Consider the following 17,008-nt stretch of genomic DNA (forward strand, 5'->3'; position numbering starts at 1 on the left):
ATTGCACAATATTCCATGTTTTTAAAAAAGATTCATGTATACAGAAAAAGTTCTAAAACAGATGTGGAAAACTGAACATCAAAGCTGAGCCAAAGATCTCAGACTGGAGAAGTTTTTTTTTTTTTTTTTACATATTTGAACCAGAACTCTTAGGGAACTGAGGATCAATCACTTTAATGTCACCAGGTTCCATATTATACACAGTGTTAAGATGAATTTTATACTTTCATGAAAATTTGTGAACTTTTTATTTCAAGAAAGTATTTTACATGTCTTTTTATGACAATAACCTGCAAGGTTTTCAAAGCAAGGAATATTCTGATAGTTAAGAACATCAAGATACAAAACTTGCTCACTGTGATGGCTGGACTTCTAGCTGGACTCTTTCTAAATTATTAAATATTGGAAAGAATTAACTCGGTTAAGTCTTAAATATCACAGGTGCCTGGGCCTACCAATCACAATCTTTAGGGGTACCCGTGCATCAATACATTTTTAAAGCTCTCTATAGACAATTCTGTCCCTGGAAGTCTGAGAATCAATCAACAGATCACAGTACCAAGCCCAGGGGTGGAACCCTATCTCACCTTAATCTCAGTCAGCCCACAGCAAGTGTTTTGAAATTAAATGGCCAAAGAGCATTTAGCTTCTTTGCTAACAAGTCATTGGTGCCAATGGTGGTGAAAATATAATGTGGTTTTTAAAGCCTCTAATCATAGCATGCCCAAGAGTTCAAAAGATGGAGTGGTTACTCAATAAAAGCAAACCCTTCCTCAGTGGGTTAACATGAATTAATGGCACATTAAGGATAATGAGGCTGGGAAAACCAAAGAATTCACCATCTGATATAGTCATTTCAGAAAAACAAATTACCAACAAAATTAGGAATTAGAAAAAAGTACAATGAGCTAGATCTTTATGTAATATATTATAGAGAGCTTTTGAAGACATGCTATTAAATGTCAAAAAAACACAAACAAGTCACAGACCATCACATATGGCATGAGACTACTTACAATATACGCAAAGTTATACACAAAACAGTATTTTGTCTATGGGTAAACAAAAAAGCACATGCAAAGGTCTAGAATTGCACTGTCCAATAAATAGCCACTAGACATGTGGGGGACATATAAATTTAAATTGCTACAAATTGAGCCCAGTTAAAAATTCAGTTCTCAGTCACAATGGCCACACTTCAAGTACTCAATAGTCACCTATGCCTAGAAGCAACTGGACTGGACAGCACAGACATAGGATATTTCCATCATCACAGAAAGCTCTAGTGAACAATTCTGGTCTAGGAAGATATAAACTTACAAGGGGTGTTGGACTGGCTGGAAAGGGGGTTTATGTAAAGTTGGGAGTAGGAGATGAGGACAGGGATTGAAGAACTTCAGCCATATTTGTAAGTTCTGCTTAGATTATTATTTTAAAGGAAAAGCACTTTTATTTTTTAAAAGTCATTCTTTTTAATTTTTTTATTTATTTTAAACTGGTATATAATATTTAAAATCATTACCAAGTAGAAAGGTAGTCTTTTGTTGAAGACACACAAAAATACTCAAAAAGCCTGTAAATTAAAAAAATCCTACTGAAAGCTCTGGATTAATGTGTAATAAAGCATTAAAAATATTTCAAGGTTCTGCTGGGCATGGTGGTGCACACCTGTAATCCCAGTGACTTGGGAGGCTGAGACAGGAGGATTGCAAATTTGAGGCCACTCTTGACAGCTTAGCAAGATCCTGTCTCAAAAAGGAAAGAAAAGAGCGAGCTAGGGATGGAATTCAGTATTAGAGCATCCTGGGTTCAATCCCTAACAACTGGAAAACAATATTTCAATGTTCTGAAAGTGAACACCAACAAAAAGCCAAGCATAACTGATTAAACCAAGGAGGTTAGTGTTTGAGGAACAACATCTTCATAAAATGGATTAAGAGAATTCAAACGAAGAAAAGAGGTATGCCTCCAATTACAATATGGAATTTGATGGGCTAAAAGTAAGACCTGAAGGCAGATTTAGTTAAAAAGTACTTTAGAATATGGGAATTGTGGGGTAGTGGAAAGACCATAGGTTAGGGAGTTAAACAGACTTAAGATTTGAATCTCAGTTCTCCTTCTAGCTGAATACTCTCAAAGAATTTATCTTAATTTGCAAGTTTTCCATTTGCTCATCTGATAAGTGGGAAATATTTAATTGTTGTGGGAAGTAAGTGAGATATGTAAAAATTGCCTAGCACAGTTCCTGGCACATAGCTACTAGCTTACTATTATTGATCATTATTTTTTTAATGATTTCCAAATGGGGATTGGGGGTATAACTCAGTTGTATAGTATGGGCTTAGCATACACAAAGCCCAGCACCACACACATACACACACACACACACACACACACACACACACACACACCCCTAGCAACCAGGGAAACACAAATTAAAACTACACTAAGATTTCAACCAATCCAGTCGAAATGACAGTTATCAAAGAAACAAATAATAATAAATGCTGGTGAGGACGTTGGAGGGAAAGAACATTTATACATTGTTGGTGGGACTGCAAATTAGCACAACCACTCTGAAAAGTATATGGATATCCCACAAAAAAAAAACTAGGAATTGAACCATGCATGTAACCCAACCATCCCACTCCTTGGTATTTATCCCAAAGGGGGAAAAAAAAAAATCAGCATACCATAGTGATACAGTCACATAGGTGTTTACAGCAGCACAATTCACAATAGCCAAATTATAGAACCATCAATAGATCAATGGTTTAAGAAAATGTGGTATATACACATAATAGAGTTTTACTCAGCCATAAAGAACAAAATATAGACAGGTGGTGCATGCCTGTAATCCCAGCAGCTTGGGAGACAGAGGTAGGAAGATAACAAGTTTGAGGCCAGCCTCAGCAATTTAGCAAGGCTCTAAGCAATTAGTGAGACTTTGTCTCAAAATAAAAATTAAAAAGGGCTGAGGATGTGGCTCAGTATTAAAGAGACTGGAGTCATTCCCTGGTACCAATAAATAAAAAAGAATGAAATTACGGCATTTATGGCAAATAGATGGAAGTGAAACAAGCCAAACTCAAAAAATCAAGTGTCCAGTGTTTTCTTTCATATGCGGAAGCTAGAGCAAAGTAAGGGAAAAAGGAGTGGGGCATCAGGTATAATAAAGATACAAAGAAGATCACTGTAGTAGAAGAAGATGATTGGGAGGAACAGAAATGGGGAGGAAATACAGAATGAATTTGACAAAAATCAGGCTATATGCACGTACAAATATTCCACAGTGAATTCTACCTTTATGTATATCTATAAAGTGCCAATTAAAAATAGATGAATAGGGGCTGGAGTTGTAGCTCTAGTGGTAGAGCGCTTGCCTTGTACATGTGAGGCACTGCATTCGATTCCCAACACCGCATATAAATAAGCAAACAAAATAAAGGGCCATTAACAACTAAAAAAATATTTAAAAAAATAGACAAATAAATAAGTGAAAGGAAGACCAGTAGAGTAGAGAAAGGGGAATAGAGGGAAGGAAGAGGAGGGGAAGCAAGGAGGCACCGGGGACTGACATGTAAATTAAATTCCACATATGTATGAGTTTGTCAAAATGAACCCAACTACCAAAACTCATTAAAAATCAAGGAAAAGCCATTGGGAGAAACATACTACTAATAAATTAGTATAGAGGTGAAAAAAATCATGTGAAATAGTTGCTTCTGCTGCAAAGAAATGCTATAACTTTCCTTTTTATTTGTGTGATGTCTGGACCGACTGCTACTTAAAGTAATAAAATATCAAAAACTTAAACATTTTTTAAATATAACTAACAAAAACAAAACAAACAAAAACAATCCCACAATACAATTTTCTAATAGACAAAAACCAAAACGATAACTGTCCTGATAAAATTTAAAATATATTCAGGAACAAGAATTGGGCTGGGCATGAAAGATGGTGAACAAGATGGACATTATTACCCTAGGTACATGTATGACTGCACCTATGGTGTGACACTACATTGTGTTAGACCAGAGAAATGAAAAGTTGTGCTACAATTGTGTACAATTAATCAAAATGCATTCTGCTGTCATATATACCTAATTAAAATAAATAAATAAATAAATTTTGTATAAAAAGGAACTGGGCTGTGGTTGTAACTCAGTGGTAGAGTGTTTGCCTTGCACATATGAAACAGTGGGTTCAATCCTCAGCACCACATAAAAATAAACAAATAAAAATAAAAATAAAGATATTGTGTCCATCTACAGCTAAACAAACATTTTATTAAAAAAGAATAGGAATTAATTTTGTTCCTCCAGGGAAAATCCTAAGGTCATTCTTTTAAAAAGAGGAGTGGGATAAGCAATGCTAGTGATAGCTATCTCAGAAGCAAAAAAAAAAAATTGATATAAACATAGAGGAATGAAATCTACCCTATTATACTCTTTACAAGTTTGAATTCATTAACCTGCATAAGTAGGTACCATTGTTATCCACATTTTATAGAGGAGGAGACTGAGACACTGGGACATTACATTCTATGACCACACAATTAGAAAATGGCTGAGCTGAAATGCAAATTCAAGTAGGCTACTATAAAGTTCATCCTACTGAGTCCTGTACTAAATAAATCAACAGATTACATATCCACAAGTGTGGAAAATCCACAAGAAATACTGTAAACATACTGGCTATAATAAATTAAATCAGCAAGATTATAAGACATAATCTGTATATTAATAACACACAGCTAAAACATACAATGGGAAAAGAAAACTTTACTCACAAAAAGATTCTAAAAAATTAAACAAATGGCCATTAACTCAGCCCAAGATGCAACAACATTAAAGAATAACTTAAAACCTATGCTCCTAGACAGAAAGACTTTACTGTAGTAGGGATGACACCACATATACCTCTTAAGCTAATAAGAGTGCCAAATTATATGCAGATTTGGTCACATTCTGATCATCTCTGCCTTTTCTCCTGCTGTCAACCCCCACCACCCCAAATCTCTCTCCTGGTACTTCCCTTCCTTACTATCTGATGAAAAGCCAGTCATACTTTAATACGTAGCTTCCAACTTTTCTTTTCTTTATGATACTGACTTTAGGAGGTTCAGGTCACCACCCAATCATTAGGTACCATGAGAAAATTCTGTGTCACACAAAGGTCTGGCACATGAAGACTATAAGGACAGCAATTGGGAGGACTGAGGATATTAACTTTTCAACACCTGCAAAAGATTATTTGGTTATGGAACATTAATGCTCACTAAAATACTAATCTGTTCTGAGTCTAAATAATGCTCTAGAAATACTTAACACAGAAATGAATGAACAAACAAGTGTTCACCCCAATATGGAAGAGGGCGCTAACAGGCTTGTGGTCACTGGTTTTCAGTTCCATGTGACTCCGGTAATGAAGCTGATTAACATTTGTTCCTCTCCAAAGAATTCTGTCACACCAAGCTGGAACCCGACATTTTCCACTGTAAATAAAAAAAATGAGGTAGAGTGAGAACATATCACAGAAGAACATACTACCTACCACACTGGTTTAAGACTTGCATTAGGCCCTTTTGTTATATGCTCCCAAATAGCCATGTATTCCTTTCCAAAGGACCCCTATCATCTACCTGACTACATTGCAAGCTCTGAGACTGTGTCTGCTTGTCTGCTATGGAACTCCTGGCATGTAAGCGTAGTATCTGGTGTAAAAGTGGCTGCTCAATGAATAGTTATCTAATGAATGAATAAATGGTTCTTCTAAGATTAGGATTACATCTTCAACAATTTTCTTAAAATAGCCTCAAAAGGTCAGGATTCTATTCTGAACACTTCCTCTTTCTTTGCTCTATGTTGCAACATACAGATAGCTAATAAGGTTTAAAAATCCAAGCCTATATTCCTAAACTAGGTTTAATCTCTGCAGAGGATTAATAAGAGATTTCTCCTTAAACCTGAACTTTTATGGACAAATGTAGCTTCTTCTGAAAGAGATGAACTAACTTCAAAGCATTTAAGACTGAACATGTAACAATCCATAGACAACTAAGAGTAGTAAGAAACCTATTCATCATTCTAGTAAAATAAGCAACACCTTGTACACCTGATCTAGAAGATGACATGAATATTTCTTATCAGTAGCTCTACAGCTAGATCTCAAGTGAGGTGAGTGGAAGAAACAAGGTAAAGTATACATCATCCATTAGTGTCACTTTTCTTTTGGTGACCAGCTCCATTGGAACATAGGAATACAGTCTCCTCCCACCCCATGCTGCCCCAGAGTTCTCAGAGAAGGAAACAGCTGAGTATGCCCAGGGATGCTTTCTCTTTCAAACTTCTGTGTTCAACCATCTAGTAAACTATAGGAAACAAAGATTGTAGGGAGAAGAAAAATAATTACCAAGAACTTACTGACAGGAGCACTTCACTGGGGTGATTAGGCAATCAAAGGGTCTCCTAGATCATTCTTAATTTTCTCCAATAGTGGCAGATATGGAGTCCAGGCATCAATATTTTAAACAGCTCTCTAAGAGATTCTAACATGTTCTCAGGGTTAAGAACTACTGTGCTAGAATAACCTTTCATGGCTCTATGTTTTTACCTTTTGGTATCTTGCATTAAACAGCTGAGAAGCACTTTGGGAACAAAGGGCCAGAAGAGGGCAAAAGGTGAGAAACAGGGGCAAGATCAGAAGTCAGAAATCTAAGCAAGGGCCGGTGTTATGGTTCAGTGGTAGAGTACTTTGCCTAACATGTGTGAAGCAGTGGGTTTGATCCCAGCACCACATAAAAAAATATACAAATAAAATAAAGGTATTGTGTCCATCTACAGGTAAAAAATATTTTAAAAATCTAAGTAAGTATGTTGAGGTGATAAAAATACATACTACAGGCAACCCATAAAACTTCACCAGCCCTGACATAAAGTAATACTTTCCTAAGATCAGATCACCTTTGAGTACACAGAAATTAAAAACACCCTGGTAACAGCACTGAGCCATTAGGTTTTTATCTCTTCTCATGGTATGGACTAAAAAATCCCTAGTCTCTTACTTACATAGGAGAGACAAATATAAGATTAAGACTTAATTTATTCGGTGAGGAGGTTCTTATTACTTTACCTGGAATCCCATCGGTCTGTTTTTGAGTCATACTTGTAAGTGGGGATAAATTTGATTTCCCCTTCATTGAAGTCGACAAAAGCTTTTTTCTGTGTGCGCTGGATATTTAGCTAAAGATAGGAATAAGATCACATAAGCATAATACTCTCTTAATGTAAGTGAAAATCAGGTTGATTAGTCACTACTCCCATTTATTTTTTCTTTTTCATTCGTGGAATAGGGATTGAACCCAGGGTGGTTCTACCACTCAGCAATATCCCCAATATTTTCCACCCCTTTTATTAGTGTATTAAAGATGTACATAATAATTGTGTTAATTTTTACATAATCATACATGCATGGAATTTAATTTATTCCATTACAGTCTGCCTGGGTTCCCCAACTTTTCCCCTCCTCCTATCTCCTATTCCCTCTTTCTCTACTGTCTACCTTCCATTTATTTATTTGTTTTTAATGGGCGCTTTATAGATATACTTAAAAGTAGAATTCACCATGGTATATTTATACTTGCACATAGCATAATTTTGTTAAATTCATTCTGTATTTCCTCTCCTTTCCCATCCCTCCTCTCTCCTAATTTGAGACAGGGTCTTGCTAAGCTGCTGAGGCTGGCCTCAAAGATCTTCCTGCCTCAGACTCACTCCCCAGCAGCTTGGATTACAGGCATATATCACCATGCCTGGCTACTGCTTCCCTTCCTAAGAATCCAATTCCACAGCTTTTACAACTGTGGGGGACTACATAAATAAAATTTCTGTATCTTATGATTTAAATATTGGCATTCCCACAGCATCTAAATTCACCCTCATATAGGATATACATTATTTGCACATCACTAATTTTTTTATTACTAATAGTGGCTAGAGGTAAAATGGAAACACGAAATTTGAATAATCATAAGTTCCTTGGAGCTGGGCAAGAACAATCCAGCAAAATTATAATTAAATATAAACAAACAATTGTTAAATGGATAATTCCAAAAATTGAATTCAGGAATAGTTACAAATTGTTTTGAAAGTTATCCTCACTCAATTATTTTACCAGAGTTACATAAGATTCAGAATTTACTCCAACTGTACTCCTTTTGGAGGCAGGAAAGAGGAAGAAATGCAAAGAAATTAGCCAAACTCAATACAAAGGTAAACAGTCAAGAAAGGTTCCCTACAAAAACCATACTACAGTAAAACATCTGAACTTTGACCATGTCTAAAGGCCAAAATGGTTCTCCATAAAGATTTAAAGACATGTGAATTAAGTGAAAACATTTTCTTTCCTCAATAAGAAGCATTCATTTTTATGCTAGTATGGTGATATTCTGTGTATTTATTCAAGGGAAATAAAATCAATATATCAAAGTGATACTTGCATACCCATGTTTATTGCAGCTCTGTTCTCAATACCAGATACAAAATCAATCTAAGTGTCCAACATGGATGAATGAATAAAGACAATGTGATATATATGCACAATGGAGTATTATTTAGCCATAATGAAGAATGAAATAAATCATGTCATTTGCAACAAACTGGATGGAACTAGAGGTCGTTATGTGGTTAAGGGAAGTAAGCCAGACACAGACAATACTAAATGTTGTCTCTCATATGTGGAAGTTAAAAAAAAGGCAACCTCAATATAAAATATGATACTAAAGGCTGGGGAGGGTGGAGGGGACGGTAGATTTGATTAGTACATGCTGCATGCATGTGTTGATATATCACATTGAACATTATTAATATATATAATAAATGCATGTTAATCAAAAAATTAAAAAGCTTGATCAAATTGTGTTTTTATGTATGTGCAAATATCCCACAATGAAACCCACCATTCTGTATAATTCATTTGGATAAACCAATAAAAACAATCTTGGAAAGGATTTCATTCTTCAATGATGTTTAGGTAACCAATCATCCTTTCCTTGGGTGAATTAGATTTTTCAAAAAGGAAAATTTCAAGACAAAGGAAATGTGTTCATTCTTTCTACTTGACACTGACTCTAACTAGAATTATTTTACCAGAATCTAAATGTGTTTTATGGAATAAACTGGACTCCATCATAAAAAAATTACTAACTTGTAATAGCCAGTATCTATATACTGAAGTTAAAATTTAAGTCACATGCTGGGTCTAGCAGAAAATATACTTACTGTCTCACATATATGGGAACTGGATTCCTGAATATCAGGTTTTACCTGAATGTTACAGAATTGGTGCCTTTTCCACAGGTTTTAACACAAACAGCTATATACCAGCTAAGGCCCAACTTGTCAATCAGTTCAAATTAGATTATAGCTTATGCTATTCTTCCCAAACAAATCTTTCTTTTTAAAACATTTCTTAGTTGTCAATGGACCTTTATTTTTTGTATTTACATGAGTTGTTGAGAATCAAACCCAGGGCCTCACAAACATTAGGCAAGCCCTCCACCTCTGAGCCACAACCCCAGCCCCAGCAAACAAATCTCTTTTTGGTGCTTCCCAATCTCCCTCATGGGACATCCTTTTTTTTTTTTTTTTTTTTAAACAACCTCCAAGCTGTTGCTCAGCCTGCCAAGTAATCATAGAACAGTTTTCCCTGTTCCATCTGCCAAACCACAGCAACAGAACTGAAGGCCCACTTCCTCCAGGAAGTGTTCTCCAATTAACCCCACCCATTCTCCAACTCATTTATACAAATCTCTGCTTGCTAATGTTATATTTACTTTTTATCACCAATGTTATTTCCCCTCTTCCCATCCAAACACTTAATCAAAGCACTATAAATACAGTATGTACTCAATTCATCACTAGTCACACTTTTTGCAAGACAGTATGACTTTTCCATCTCTTCTCAGAGTAAAACAAGCCTGTCAAGTGTTTATTTCATACTCCTAATAATCTCTGCCATTGAAACTTTACTTACCTGATCGAATTTCAAGAGTCTCTGAAGATCATTCTTACTAATAAGACTTTTCACTTCACTGGCATCAGGCATGCAAAGTCTGTAGTTCAAATCTCCCAACCAAATTACAACACTGAGGACCAAGAAATATTTGAACAGAAGTAGAATCAGCATAAAAATCAGAGTAGAATGAAGAAAAGAAAATGAGTAGATTATTTACAAGGATTCATTCATCATTATAAAGGTTTAAAACTATCATTAACCCTTTGGGGGTAAGTACTATCAACACCTGAGAGAGAAAGGATTATAAAATAGGGGTTGGGAAAACAGGTACTCCGTAAATGAAGAACAAAACTGGGAAATATAGTATACATACAGGATTCAGCAGCCAAGGAGTTAATGGACTGAGAAGAATACGGTTTATTTGCTGGACTAGCTTCAAAGTTTTGCCTGGTTGCTTGCCAGGTATTTAGGGGAAGAGAACTGACATTTTTTTTTTTTTTGACTCTCAGAGCTCTGAGATTCTTCAGACTCTGCTAAGGTCTGCATGATCAGGACAGCTCTCTGAGATGACCCAGTAGGAAAATTAGGTCCAGGGCTCTCCAGTATAGCCAACCTATCTACACCTGCCCAAGATTTGAGGGCCAAACTGCAGTTAAGAAGGAGACTGGAATCCCCTGGGATACTTAGCTCCCAATCACGGTGTTAAGCCTTTGAGATGTGCTGAAAGGGAGACCCTAAAATTATCAAATCAAAACGGATTATCTTGTGAGCTATCAAGTTCCCAATAAGTAATGCTACCAATTCCAAATTCAATGTGAAAATTTTGAGATAATGAGGAAATAAATTTATGTAATTGTGGGCCAACTTCATGAGCATAAATTTCAAGGCCTTGACTTTACCACTTTGAAACAGAATTATATATCATCCTAACAGTTGAAACAATATGGAAATATTCCAATACCACTACTCTTCCCTAATCTTTCCTCAATTATTCTACTCTCTACTGATTCTAATACCCCTAAATCATCCTTTGTTTTCCTAATTTCCATCTCAAACTTATCCCAAATCACACTCTCAGAAATTTAATGACCAGTATTAACTAATCATTTTCCACTATCACCCCATAAATTCCTCAAAGAATTTATGCTTCTATCCCTATTAAGTCCCATTCTTCACTAACCTCTTTCTGCCATCCCTATTAATAATCACAGCCACTAAAAATAGTAATGTGGATTTGTATGCACTGACTTGGAGAGAAATCCATAATAAACAGGATGATATGGTCACATACAATAAGCATGCGTGTGTTTGTATACGTACAAAGTCTAGGATAGCACTGTTGAATGGAATTAATTATAATGCATGTCACAATAAAATTTTAAATTTTCTAGTAGCTGCATTTAAAAAGTAAAATAAACAAATGAAAAAAAATTCCCTTAACCCAACATATCCAATTTTTTATTTTGACATGTGATTAATATTTAAATTGTTGAGATGGGATACATTTTTCCCTACTAAGTTTTCAAAATCCAGTGTACAGTTCATGCTTCCAGCACATCTCAAACTCGGAGAGCCATTTTCAAGTGTGCAACAGCCACATATGGCTATTGGCTATCATATTGGACAATGTAGATGTATATGGATATACACCCAATGGTTAAGAATGTTTCCTTTGGAGATTGGGATGGCTGGGGAGAGTAAAGGATGAGAAATGAGGGGTTGTTACTGTTAAACTTATCTTTTATTACATTCACAATGAATACTTCTATTTTATAATAAAAACAAAAATTGACTGAATCAACAGATCCCTTCAGCATTATTCTAGATGCTCCACTAATTCTACTACCCTTTCTTTTGATGGCAAATCTAATTTCTCTACCTCAATGGGTCTGCTATTCCTAAAAAAGATCCTCTATTCTTTGTGACCCCAATTCCTAAATGGAAATTCCTCATTCTTCATAGCTCTATAATTTCTCCCCACATTTAATCTCTTCTTATGCCTATATTCAAAGGCCATGGGGGATTTGCCACTCACTCATGTTTCATAATGTTCAGTTGTGGAAGGGTCTGATTGGGGACCACAAAACTCATTCTTGCACAGATGTCCTTATAATCTTGATTCCTTCTCTCAAAGTCTTCCACATGGGCAGCCAGGTGGGAATTAACAATGCAGAAAGTAGTGTTGTGAAACACAAATCTCACAGCTACCCCACCTTTGTTTCCCTGTTAGCAAAAGTAATTATTCAGTTAGCACAACAACTAGAAATTGAATTTATTGTGGACATAAACAATAGTCAATTTCATTTCCAAAGTTACTCACCATTTTCCCCATGATTCCAGTTCCAACTGTTTCTGTAGCAACATCACGGATGTACCGATACTGATCCTTTCTGGCAAATATAAGGAGCATCATCCCTACAAGGCGAACTAATTGAACCTATGAATGCCCGGGAGTTAAAAGGGTTTGTAATACCACTTTTTACTGCATATTTAACTTTCCAAAATAAATATTTTCACCAAAATGATATACTGATCCCTAAATCTGAATCCAAATCCTCTAATTTCTCACCAGATCCCATAAAGTAGAAAACAAAATTCTCTGGGGAAGCTCTAATATGGCTGGCTAATAAGAGTTAAAAGCCTTAACAGGTGTATTGGTGTACACCTGTGATCCCAGAGACTTGGTGGCAGAAGCAAGAAGATGGCAAGTTCAAAGTCCACCTTGACAACTAAGCAAGACCGGCTCAAAATAATAAAATAAAAAGGGATGGGGATATAGCTCAGTGGTAGAGTTCAATCCCCAGTATCTCCTCCCCACACACCCCCAAAACCTTGAGTGACAACAAGTACATTCAACTCTAGATCTATTAATTTAATCACTGTTTAGCCTACCAAGAGTCCATTAAAAATTGAAATAACAGGGACTGGGGTTGTGGCTCAGTGGTGAAGCGCTTGACTAACATGCATGAGGCACTGGGTTCGATTGTCAGCACCACATAAAAATAAAATAAAGGCATTGTGTACACCTACAACTAAAAAATAAATATTAAAAGACAAGGCTGCTATCCCAGTTTCTTCCTTCCACTTTTCCTTCTTGGTTTCTGATTTCTAATTTTCTATTAAATTTAAATCTATAAACAATAATTCTTTTCCTTTGATTTTTTTTTAAAATTAGTTGTTGATGGACATTTATTTTATTTATTTATATGTGGTGCTGAGAATAGAACCCAGTGCCTCACACATGCTCAGCAAGCGCTCTACCAATGAGCTACAACCCCAGCCCTCCTTTGATTATTTTTAACCTGTGAACAAGAGTTGGAAATATGTGTAAGATGTTTATTTGTTTGTTTTTGGTGGTGCTAGGGATGGAATACAGGGCCTTGCACATGCTAGACAAATGCTCTACCACTAAGTCACATTCCTAACCCTTGAGATGTACTAATCAAAAACCTATATGAGAATAATATCTTTAGGAGTTATGTTTCCTATATAAACTGTTAAAAGATAGAGAGGTAATTACTCAGATTACTCCTTTTAAAGAGCTCAGGAATGACAACACTGTGTTAATGTGTATTTGTTTTTAATTATCAATATGAGAAAAATAAAACTGTTTTCTCCTTAAGCCTATCTAAGCAATGAAAATATTGGGTCAGAAAACTAAATCTTTTTTCTTAGGAAATAAGTGTGAATAATTAGTCTGCCCTATCTTAGTATCACAAAGGAGAGAATTCAATTAAGCCATTCTTTTAGAAGAAGTTACAGATAATGAAATAACTCTCAGTGAGTTCTATTTAGTCATATACTAAAAAAGATTATTAAATGCAGCTTACTTTCTTATACTTGGCTTTGGAATGCAAACCCCTTTCTACAGCCATGGACCACTCTTGTTCCTTCACAGATTCAAAGTAGAAAAAGGCCTCTGTGCTCAAATCCAGCTCCTGGAATCTGAGAGAAAGAAGAAATGAGATCTATACCTTTCCCGAATTATCTCTGGCTACCTGTCCTGTTTCCTTGCTGAGAGACACTGTACCAATAAAGAATGAGGAAGAGAAATTTTATAGAACTGCTCTATTGACCTAGATTATCAGTAATTTAAACAAGTAAGATTATCAGTAAGTAAGTAAGCTGCTTTTTCCCCTAAAGAATGAATCTCCACTATTGTTATTTATAGGGTATACAGAAAACAAATCAAACCTCCCTCAAGGGATAATGGCAGAGCTTTGCTCTTATAATAAAGGAAAAGTTATTATTAGAATTGACCTTAAGTTTTGTTTTCTATGGATTTCAAGAGGACCAGGTTCTTCTTTACACTATGTTAGGTATCTGTTTCATTCTGATTTCACAAATATGATCCACAGTAACTCTCATCTATATGGTCACAGTAGGTTTTTACAAAATATGTTTTAAAAGAAGGTAAACATTATGTAAACTAACATCAAACATAGCCAAAAGGGAGTTCTAGAAGTGTTCTTTACCCAATGCAGTAGATATCAGGAGGATTCGGATCACAGTTCAGCCAGGGTTCTAACGCGCTATCTGGAGACTGGCCATTCACATTCCAAGTTCCAACAAAAAATCTAATACATAATACCAAAAATAATTTGAAAACAAGGGTCAAGTATGAACAAACAGATATCTTCTCTTGTCATTTCTACACAAGGGTATATTCACAATAAGCCAACATAATTCCTCAAAAGTGTTTTGCCACACACACACTAGAAAAAGCTCTTGCATGTAGAGTACAAAGGCAGTAGGTTTATTTTCCCTAAATTTTACATTGAAAGAATCTACAACAGGAGCCAAGTCTCTAATTTAAAAACACAAAGTTAATTGCTCTACCACATTTTCTTTCAGTTAAACCCATCCAAAGTCTTACTTGAATGGAGAGCTTATGGATGGCAAAGGGATATCTTCATGTTGCAAGCTATTCTAATATGGATAACTGTTCTGTAAGGAGCTGTAGTTGCATCCAAAAACTCACTTCCCAAAGGATTACAAGGACATCTGCGTAGGAAATTCTGATGAGGCAGATACAGTATTAAGGGAGGAAAGCAGAAGGGCTGTCTTAAGTGTTTACATACAAATATAAAGCACCGTGTGGAATATGAGGAACTGAAAGTTTTCATAGGGATATAGTTATGATTGAATTAGAATAAATAAGGCATAATAGGACAGCAGATGGAACTGGAATCTTAGACTACATGGACATTCTCTTCATGAATAACAAAGAGAGGTGTTGTTGCTTCACATACTAGGGATAGATGCCATACACCACCTATATCAGGTCCAGAGAAGAGGATATTAACAAGTAAAGGTGAAATGAAAAATAATACAGAGGAAAGAATCCCATTGATAGACCTTTTAACCAAGAAGACTGGGAGTAACTTTCTTTAATTTAACAAAGTAAGTTAAGTAGTAATGGTGAACTTTAATTTTCCAATATTGACTGGAAAAAAATTCAGCAGGCCAGATAAATATACATACTTGCTTATGAAATGTTCTAGGGAACAATTCACTAGTATATGAGAGCTTGATTTTGTTCCCTAAGAGTGGATAGAAACATTAGTAGATGTGACATTAGTAATAGGTAGAAAAACCAAGGGAAACTGTAGCCTCTACATTATTTTGGGTATCATGCTATTGACCAGCATCGAGGCAGGGGCTTGAATCAAATGACCATGTTATACCTAACATTTTAGGTATAAAATGTTTTAGACTCAATAAGTAGAAAAGAGACTAACTTGAAAGTATGAATGTTGACATATTCTTTTTCTCGTTTTGCCAGGATATGTTTGATGAGACCCTCCCGCTGGCCAGACTGGGTATTTGGTACAAAGAGCTTCCGCATGGTGTTGGTCACTTTGGGCTGCTCTTTATTAGAAGCTTCTTTTTCACGTGGAAGCCTAGCAAATAAATGAGGAATTTAAAGTAAAATTTCCTAAAATATAAGTCTCCTACTGGGGGAAATGCTTCAATGAAAAACTTACATTCTATTCAATGAAGGAGGTGGAGGTGGGGGTTCCCGATGAATCCCCATAGGCTGATTTTGTGAATTTATTTTCTTGTCCAAATTCATAGATGAAAAATTATCCTCAAATCCAAGAAGCCCTGAGGACACAGAACCAAAGTCAAATGGGGAAAAAAGCTAACATATAGCCAGGGTAGACACAGCTTTGATTTGCAGCAGTACTACTAAACAGAAAGATACCAGAAGGTTCATAACTATTTAGGTTGGGGAAAGAAGGATATCAACCCTGAAGCACTGACACACTAACTGAACAACAGATGTTTACATTAATTTGGAACCTGCATAATAACAGCTAACATTTATTAAAGAGTTAGCACTGTTTGACAGTGATTATATCAGTATCTCTCTTAATCATCACAAAACCTCACAAGGTAGGCACTGTTAAGAATTTCCCCATGTTATAGAAAAGGAAACAGAAGCTCAGAGTTGTTGAGTAATTTGACCAAGATCATATAACTAATAAGTGTCAGACTTGAGATTCAAACCCAGGCTATCTGGCTCTGGAGTCTGTACTTGTTACCACTTTGCTGGCTCCTGAAGAGCTACTAAACCACATAAAGGATTAGGAGTGAACATTAGTCAGTGGCCTCAAACTCAATAAAACCACTCCACAGGAGTCTGTGTCTGACATTGGCTTTAATCCATATCATCTCATCTGGCCTAATAAAATCTAAATGATCTGAAATGATCACAGCAACCAGGGAGAAAAGAATCCTTTCAGTACCTGAAAAAACAGAAGGTTTGTCCTTAGTGTCTAATTTCTGGTACCAGCTAGATGAGTCTTTTTGCTCTGGAGCAAGAAGCTGTGACTGAGCTGGAAAGATAAGGGTCATTGTCAGAAACTGGAGAACCAGGCTCTGAATGAAATTTATCATAAGCAAAAGCAATTCACTCAACACTCCTCAAATGCAAGGGCCAGCACAATTTCTTAAAGTAATAGAAGAGACTAAGGAAACAAGG

General features: G+C 35.9%; 1 protein-coding gene across 5 annotated transcripts in view; it reads right to left on the reverse strand.

Moving 5' to 3' along the window:
* Positions 1 to 17,008, reverse strand: part of Ocrl (OCRL inositol polyphosphate-5-phosphatase) — a 66,317-nt gene that overhangs the window by 20,530 nt on the left and 28,779 nt on the right. For all 5 annotated transcript variants that reach the window (XM_078034298.1, XM_078034295.1, XM_040285218.2 and 2 more), the window contains 10 exons: positions 16,773 to 16,862; positions 16,008 to 16,128; positions 15,762 to 15,923; positions 14,496 to 14,597; positions 13,851 to 13,965; positions 12,341 to 12,457; positions 12,056 to 12,243; positions 10,039 to 10,150; positions 7,138 to 7,247; positions 5,365 to 5,500 (listed from right to left, as the gene is read on the reverse strand). In XM_078034298.1, the coding sequence (XP_077890424.1) occupies positions 5,365 to 5,500; positions 7,138 to 7,247; positions 10,039 to 10,150; positions 12,056 to 12,243; positions 12,341 to 12,457; positions 13,851 to 13,965; positions 14,496 to 14,597; positions 15,762 to 15,923; positions 16,008 to 16,096 (1,131 nt within the window). In that variant the 5' untranslated portion in view covers positions 16,097 to 16,128; positions 16,773 to 16,862. The remainder of the gene's footprint in view (positions 1 to 5,364; positions 5,501 to 7,137; positions 7,248 to 10,038; positions 10,151 to 12,055; positions 12,244 to 12,340; positions 12,458 to 13,850; positions 13,966 to 14,495; positions 14,598 to 15,761; positions 15,924 to 16,007; positions 16,129 to 16,772; positions 16,863 to 17,008) is intronic.

Source organism: Ictidomys tridecemlineatus, chromosome X, assembly GCF_052094955.1.
Source record: "Ictidomys tridecemlineatus isolate mIctTri1 chromosome X, mIctTri1.hap1, whole genome shotgun sequence".
Classification (NCBI taxonomy): domain Eukaryota; kingdom Metazoa; phylum Chordata; class Mammalia; order Rodentia; family Sciuridae; genus Ictidomys; species Ictidomys tridecemlineatus.